Source organism: Octodon degus, unplaced genomic scaffold (genome assembly GCF_000260255.1).
Source record: "Octodon degus isolate 3935 unplaced genomic scaffold, OctDeg1.0 scaffold00184, whole genome shotgun sequence".
Taxonomy (NCBI): domain Eukaryota; kingdom Metazoa; phylum Chordata; class Mammalia; order Rodentia; family Octodontidae; genus Octodon; species Octodon degus.
Window position 1 is genome coordinate 3,829,150 of NW_004524760.1, and position 8,229 is coordinate 3,837,378.

The following is an 8,229-nucleotide window of genomic DNA, read 5'->3' on the forward strand; positions in this document are numbered from 1 at the left end:
GGAAGGAAGGAAGGAAGGAAGGAAGGAAGGAAGGAAGGAAGGAAGGAAGGAAGGGCGGGTGAGCAAGCTAAACTCCTAACTCACACCACATATAAAAGATTGACTCAAAATATTTCAAGGACCTAAATGTAGAAACTAAAAACTCTATAAACTATGAAACTCTTAGAAGGAAACATAGAAGTACATCTTTATAACCTTGGGTCAAAATAATATTCTTAGATACCACATTAAAAGCACACTCAACAAAAGAGAAATCAGATGAACTGGATTTCATCAAAATTAAAAAGCTGTATAAATGAATACATAAAGTGAGATACACATGTACAAGGGAGTATTATTTAGCCTTAAGGGATAAAGTTATGATATATGCCACATGGATGAAGCATGAAAAAATCATGCTATATGAATAAGCCAAACAAAAAAGGACAAACACTATATATGGTTCCTGTGGTATGAGTCAATAGGCAAGTTGGGAGCCAGGGATATAACTCAGTGGCATAAGCCCCTGCCTGGTAAGTGCAAGGTCCTGAGTTCGATCCCCAGTGCCAAAAAAAAAATAAGTTAGAGTAGGCAAGTTTTCAGAGACAGAAAGCAGAATAGTAATTACCAAGAGATAGGGAGTAAGGGAAATAAGGCTTTATTGTTTAATTGATACAGAGTTTCTGCTTGAAATGATAAAAACATATGGATTATGGTGATGGCTATACAACACTGTAAATTCAAATAATGCAAATGAAACATACACTTCAATAGCTAAAACAGTAACTTTAAAGTACAGTACAGGGCCAGCAAGATAGCTCAGCAGACTAAGCGCCTGCTTAGGCAAGCGCAGGGATCGCAGTTCCCCAGCACCACAGGCAGCACTGACCCCACCCCTAGGCACACTGAGCGGGCCACCAAGACTGGGCGTGGTGGTGCATGCCTATGATCCCAGTGTTGGAGAGGCTGAAAATAGGAGGATCACGAGGAGTCCAGGCTACATAGTGAGACCCTGTACCAAATACATAAAAAAGGTGAAGTATAGCTCTCTAAAGTATTATTTAAATGAGTAAATATTTAAAACTTTAGTGCTTTAAAAGACACTATTAAAAAAATGAAAAGAATTGTCATGGTGGTGCATGCCTACAATTCCAGCACTTGCAATGCTGAGGCAGGAAGACTTCTGTGAGTTTCAGGGCAGCCTGGACCATACAGTGAGACCCTGTATCAAAAGATAATTAAAATAGAAAAGAAGCCAGGCATGGTGGTGCACACCTGTAATCCCAGAACTCAGGAGGATGAGGCAGGAGAATTGCTGTGAGTTTGAGGCCAGTATCAGCTACAAAGCAAGTTCAAGGCCAGCCTGAACTTCATAAATAAACCCTATCTCAAAAAGACAAAAGAAAATGAAAAGAAACTCCAAAACACAAGATACAACTTTATAAGTCATATATTTTTTTCCAGAGTGCTCTTTCCAAAAGGGCACTATAAATCAATAATAATAAATGATCTTATTTGAAAATAGGCAAAGAGGGCCAGTGAGATAGCTCAGCAGACTGAGTACCTGCTTGGCAAGCACAGGGACCCGGGTTTGATCCCCGGTCCCACATGCTGCATGGGCCCCACCCCTGGGGCATGCTGAGCCAGCGACCTAGTCCAGGTGTGACGGCACATGCCTGTAATCCCAGCGCTGGAGAGGCTGAAAACAGGAAAATCACTACGAGTCTGAGCTGCATAATAAGACCCTACTGTACCAAATACATAAATGAAAAAATAATAATAAAATAAAATAAATAAAAATAGGCAAAGAATCTGAATAGACATTTCTCTGAAGAAGATATACAAATGAGCAATGAAAAGATACTCAACATCATTCATCAACAGGGAAATAGAAATCCAAATCACAATGAGAACGCATCATCACCACTAGAGCGACTGAAATCAAAGACAGATAATAATAAAGTTGGCAAGGAGGTAGAGAAATGACCACCCTCCTCATGCTTTGCTGGTGAGGATATAGAATAGTGCTGGCACTTTGGAAAATACTTAAAATAGTTCTTGAAAGACGACCTAGTGATTCTCTTAAGATTATACCCAATCAATGTCAATCCTATTCTTCCAACTCATCAGACCAAAATCCATGAGATTATCTTTGTCTTTTTTTCACACCCTGAAAGTTACACATTATGATATTGTCTCCTTCATTCAGAATTTAGTCAGCGTTCATATTGTGGCTTCTATGGATACCCTACTACTATTATGGACTACTGGACTATATTGGATTATTTTGCTGAATCCACGTACCTACAATATTTAAGTGGCAATGGAATACCCATCTCTGACAAAACTAAACAAAAAAGGGAGACATACTGTGGCTTCTAGCCATCATTTAACATTAAAAGTAACCAGGAGATCCTTACAGAAATAGAAGGAAAAGTGCAAGGTAAGCCCAATACATCTGCAACAGAAAGCAAGGAAGTCATCAAAGATGACGGGGGCCTTAAAACAAAACTCAGCTCAGAGGAACCCAATGGGCTGGCATGGGAACCTTTGAACATCAAAAGAACCATTTTTATAAAGAGCAGAAACATATCATGTTAGTAAAACAAGTGCATCAGTGGAAGAAATAGCCTAGGAATAGATCCACAGAACTAAACGGATCTTTGACACAGAAGAGAAGGGATGTCAATAGGGAAAAGACAGAGCTTTCAACAAATGGTGCTCAGACAAATGGACTTCCACAGGCAAAAAACTGAAACTATATCTTTGATAAAAAATTAACCCAAAAGGATCATAAATTAAATGAGACGCATAAGCTATAAACTTGATGGATGATAACACAGAAGAAAATCTAGGTGACCTTGGGTTTGGTGAGAAGTTTCAAATGCCCAATCCATGAAAGCAAAAGCTGATCATGGAGCGTCATTAAGAACCTTCGGGAGACTGGGCACAGTGACACAGGCCTGTAATCCCAGCGCTTGGGAGATCAAAAACAGGAGGATCACTACGAGTTCGATCTGTAGTAATGAGCCTCTGTAGACTCTGTACTGAATACATTAAAATGTTTAAAAAATGTATTAAAGAAAAAGAAGAACCTTTGGAGCTGGGGATATAACAGCAATATAAGCACCTGCCTGGCAAGTACAAGGTTCTGAGTCTGACCCCTGATACGGGGGGTGAGGGGAGTGGGGGGGATGACTTCTGCTCTGTGCAAGTCAGCAAGTGTTAAGAGAATGATAAGATAAGCTATAGACTTTGGAAAAATATTTGCATCTGACAAAGGTCTCCTATGAAGTGCATGAGAATCCATGAATTCATAATGACAGGAAAAACCAAAAACTGAAAAACAATTTTCAGTGGCCACCTGAAATTAGTGATACTAACTTATCACTCATAACATCTCCAAATAAAGCTTTATCCTGGAATAATGCATCCTCACAATGATTATCAGTGGCTGCAAAAAGCATCAGGGAAAAACTGAGGGAGCTTTCCAATGAAGGGACCAGATTGACTCCTTAAAAAATCATGAAAAGAGCCACGTGTGGTGGTGCACACCTGTAATCCCAGCATTCAGGAGGCTGAAGCAGGAGGATCACTGTGGGCTCAAGGCCAGCCTGAGCTACACAGTGAGATACTGTCTCAAAAAGCCAAAATAAAATAATAGTAATAATAATAATAATAATAGAAGAAGAAAGAGAAGGAGGAGGAGGAGGTTTCAGTATTATCTGGTTCAATGTGTGGACTGGGGCATTACATACCCTATCAGTGATGCCCTGGGAAGAACCCAACACCATCAGTAAAACTGACCTTTCCTGAAAGTTTGAAAGTCAATCTGATCAGGCTTCTACAACCAACTACCAGTTTATAGAAAACATGAGGGCTGAAGGAATGCATTCCACAAGCCCGCAGAGCAGTACCTTTCTATCTCTCAGCCTCATCTACTGGTTCTGCCTCTTCCCTGAGAAAACTCTCATGGCACCAAGATTCCTTGGTCTGTGACCAACCCCTAGATGTAAGGGGTAGTTGTGCTAGTAGTCGAAGCCACAACCTTGGCTGCACAGAGCATGCGGGTTAAGAGGCTTGGCCAAGCCTCACAGGAAACCTTCACTCAAAAATGAGGTATTACAAAAAAATGTTCCAGAACTGTCCCAATCCCAGAAGGAAATAACAAACCGACTAAAACCGACTCCTGAAAACACTGCTTCACACTTTGGTTTTCACAGCCGTGAACTGTCCTTCACACACAAGGCTGTAGATGACAGGTCTGCCTCCACTTTCCTGTTTGTGTTCGCCCTTCACTTTTTGGTCCACCAGCTACCAACCGCTCGGCCTCTCACTGTATGACTTTTCCTAACTCCTGCCAACATGTGAACAACCTCCATTTTCTCTTTCTTTAGGTCTTCACTTATGTGTGTCCAATCACATCTCTTCTACCACATTCTCTATTCTGGAGGCTTAGTCTTTCCTCATTTTCAATTCTCACATTGACTTTGAACAAAATCAACCAACCAAAGAACACTAAGATAAGCAAAAATGTCAAAAGTACACAGCACCAGCTGGGAAATGTCTGGTGTGTATTCTTCCCTGCCTGTAACCTCACCTATATCAAATCAGATAAGTGTTATGGGTCACTCAGGATAGGAACCAGATCAGCCAGATTGGAATTTGGAAAGCCTTTTATTACTGAGCTCAGGGCCCCCGGTCAGCTCTCACACAAGAGAGGACCAAAAGGCAGCTAGCCCAGGAGGCAGGGGGCTTTTAAAACATGAAACCACATTCTCTTTGGTAAACAAATTCAGTGCTTTCAGGGTCATTGTGACCACTACCCAAACTAAATTTCCTGGGGCTTTGTTTTAGTTTCTGGTTATCTTGCACCTGAGTAAGTACCTGCAGGCAATCTTGCATAGCCCAAGGTTACAAGAAGTTAAATCCCATTTATTTTCCTTTTGAAGTCATCTCTGTAATCTAACTTTGTTTACAGGTATTGGTTAGGTAGGAATTTTATCTAGCAAACAGCAAGTAACAGCCACTATATACTAAACAACTTAGAACAGTGGTGAGTATACATTTACAACAGAAAGCACAAGATTTACATTTATAATCTAAAATGTGAGTTGACCTATTACAATAAGATGTTCCTACTTTTAAAGAAATGGTGATGATGGGGCTGGTGAGATGGCTCAGTGGTCTAAAGCACCTACTTAGAACAAGTTTGGCAAAGCACAAGGACCGCTGTTCAATCCCCCAGCACCACATGCCAGCCAGCCCCGCCCCCTGGTGGGCTGAGCTGGCTACACACACACACACACACACACATAAATAAAATTAAAAAAAAAAAAATAAAAAATAAAGAAATGGTGATGAAAACAAAAATTATATATAACTGGATTCACATAAGGAATCTAGCTAAATAAATCATGCCTTTCCTGCCTTAATCTCTACAGATCTTGTGTTCTATACTGAGATATGAATATAAGAAAAACAAACTTTTTTTGTTGTGTTTTTGTTTATGCAAAACTGGGCACTGAACTCAGGCCCTCGCACTTGCCAGGGAAGCACTTATTCACTTATTCCACGGAGCCATCTCCCTGGCCCAAGAAAAACAAACTTTTTAAGACTCCTAAAAAACATCATCGGGGCTGGGGAGATGGCTCAGTAGAATAAGCCCTTGCCTGGCAAGGACAAAGACCTGAGTTCAATCCCCAGTTCCGCCAAAAAAAAAAATAAATAAAATAAATAAATAAATAAAAAATAAAAAAAATAAAATCATCATCAAATTCCACTCAGAATAGGGGGGGAAGGGTTTCTTTCTTTCTTTCTTTTTTTTTTTTGTGATAATGTTTCACTCTGCAGTTCAGGTTGGCATTGAACTCACTTGTAGCCCAGGCTGGTCTTGAACTCACAGCGATCCTCCTGCCTCAGCCTCCTGAGTAATGAGATTACAGGTGTGCGCCACCACCCCCAGCCTCAGTTTACTTTCTTAAATTACAAAGTATTATTGCATTCTCTACACAGCTCCAGCAGTATCTTAGAAAATCAAACATAATCTTTGAAGCACTAGAAGCCACTGGTGAGGATCCTCCCAACCACCATCATTCTGTACGTACCTTAATTTACTTGTGCTCCATAATCCACTTAAGTGGTTTCCAATGTAGAGGAGAGGCAGCGGAAACAGCTTCAGTTAAAAAGAAAGGAAGAATATTGGGTTAGGTCTCCAAGAATATATTCTCCTCCACATGGTAGAAATGGTGACATTTGCACCCCATCAGTAATCAAATCGTTTGAGTTTCTTTGCCTGTAGGAACTGAATTTTTCAGAATCCAAACTTTCCCCAAATGATCTGAAAAGGTAGGTGTCCTAGGACACCCTTTACCCTAGGGAGAGGTGAGGAAAACAACTGTAAAGAACTAACACCTTGAGCTTGCTCCCATCTATACTACCTGGACAAGGACCACTGAGGAGTGGGGACCAACCCTGGGCAGAGTCAGGGAGTTGAGGGGAAGTACTTATAGTCTCCAGGCAGAGCTGCAAAAAGCTTGCAGAAAGGCAGGAATACTTCTTTCTGTGCATGTCTGCACTCTTCTGGACAAAGGGGAACAGAACTCTCTTACTGGAATGTCACAGGTTTGTTGTTCTCTCCAAAAACTGTAGGGCTGGATGTGGCTCAGCGGTAGAGAAACTGCTTTGGATGACACTCCCTGAGTTCAATTCTTAGTGCTACCCCCTGAAAAAATACCAAAAAGTTGTGTAACTTTGGAATTTGTTTCAAAGCCTACAGCATAAAACTTGTACTTGAATTAGGTTGATTGAGCTCTAAGCTTCTTAATTATTTTCCATCAAAATACCTTACCAAGTATATTGGTGAAACAAACAAAATGTAAGGTCTAGTCTTCCATAAGAAAAAATAGTATCTTCTGTTAAGATAACACAGAGCCTTCTAAATTGTATATTGATCCATAGCTATCATGGTGACTTAACATTTCTTTTTCTATTAAAATTCAGCTGAGCATGGTAGCAAATGCCTATTAGCCCAGCACTCAGAGGGTTGAGGCAAGAGTCACCACAAGTTCAAGGCCAGCTATTATGGTTTATCTGGATTCCCCACCCCACCCCCACCCCTGGCCCCCAAGCCTCATGCAATCATGGGAGCAAGCTTTTCAGAGGCAGCGGAATCTAGAGTTTGTGATGTGTTCATTGTCTAGAGCTGGGACTGGGGATGTGAGCGCTACCCCTGTCCCAGGGTAGGTGGCCAAAAATACAATATAAGGGAGGGAAAAGGTTTGCTCCGCCCTCTTGCTCTTGTTGCTTTTGTTGTCTTCCTCTACCCCACCTGCCATGAACTGCTGCCCCTGTGCCATGTACCAGCCTGCCTTGGAGCCAACTGATAGGGAACTAACCCTCTACAAATTGCAAACTAAATGTATCCCCCTTTAACCTTGGGTGGCAGGTATTTTAACAACAAGAGTAATCAAGGTAACAGCCCATGTTATATAAGGAGTTCAAGGCCAGCCTAAAGTATGTAGTGAGACCCTGTCTCAAATACAAACCAAAACAAGGGGCTAGGTGTGGTCATGTATGCCGGAATCCCAGCACATGGGAGGGAGGCTGAGGAAGGAGGATTCTTGCAAGTTCAAGACCAGGCTGGCTACAAAGTGAGCTCAAAGCCAGCCTGAACTGTTTAGAGAGACAATGTCTCAAAAAGACAACCCCTCCCCCAAAAAAAGCAAACAGAGGAATGGGGGAAAAAAGAAACTAGTTTTATCATGTACAGGTACAAATTCACTCATGTTGAATGTCATTATTATGTATTTCTAAACTGTACTGATAAAATCTGATTACAGAAAAAAGGACATTATGCATGTAAATCAGATATAACAGCCATTGACATGTACTGACATGCTAAGTAGGATCTATCCCAAAATGTTATAAAATTTTATTATCAGGAGATTTGCACAAGAAAGAGGCTAGAAAGAAGGAAGACAATGGACACGGCCTTTGCCCTTTACTAGTGAACCTTCTGGTTGACAGCCTTCAAATGACTCGACAATAATACAATTTCAGTATCATAGCTTTGAACAATTTGGGTATGGTGGTGCGTAATGTAACTCCAGCATTGAGGGAGGCTGAGGAGAGAGGACTACAAGTTCGAGTCCTTCCTTGGCAATTTATGAGACCCTGTCTCAAAATACAAAGGGCAGAGGATGTAGCTCAGTAGTACAGCACCCCCGGCTTTGATCCCTAAGAGGAGGA

General features: G+C 41.2%; 1 protein-coding gene across 7 annotated transcripts in view; it reads right to left on the minus strand.

Annotated features, from left to right (window-relative positions):
* Positions 1–8,229, minus strand: part of Slc35d2 (solute carrier family 35 member D2) — a 59,208-nt gene that overhangs the window by 24,207 nt on the left and 26,772 nt on the right. For all 7 annotated transcript variants that reach the window (XM_023704010.1, XM_023704007.1, XM_023704006.1 and 4 more), the window contains one exon: positions 6,087–6,154. In XM_023704010.1, coding sequence (XP_023559778.1) covers positions 6,087–6,154 — 68 coding nt within the window. The remainder of the gene's footprint in view (positions 1–6,086; positions 6,155–8,229) is intronic.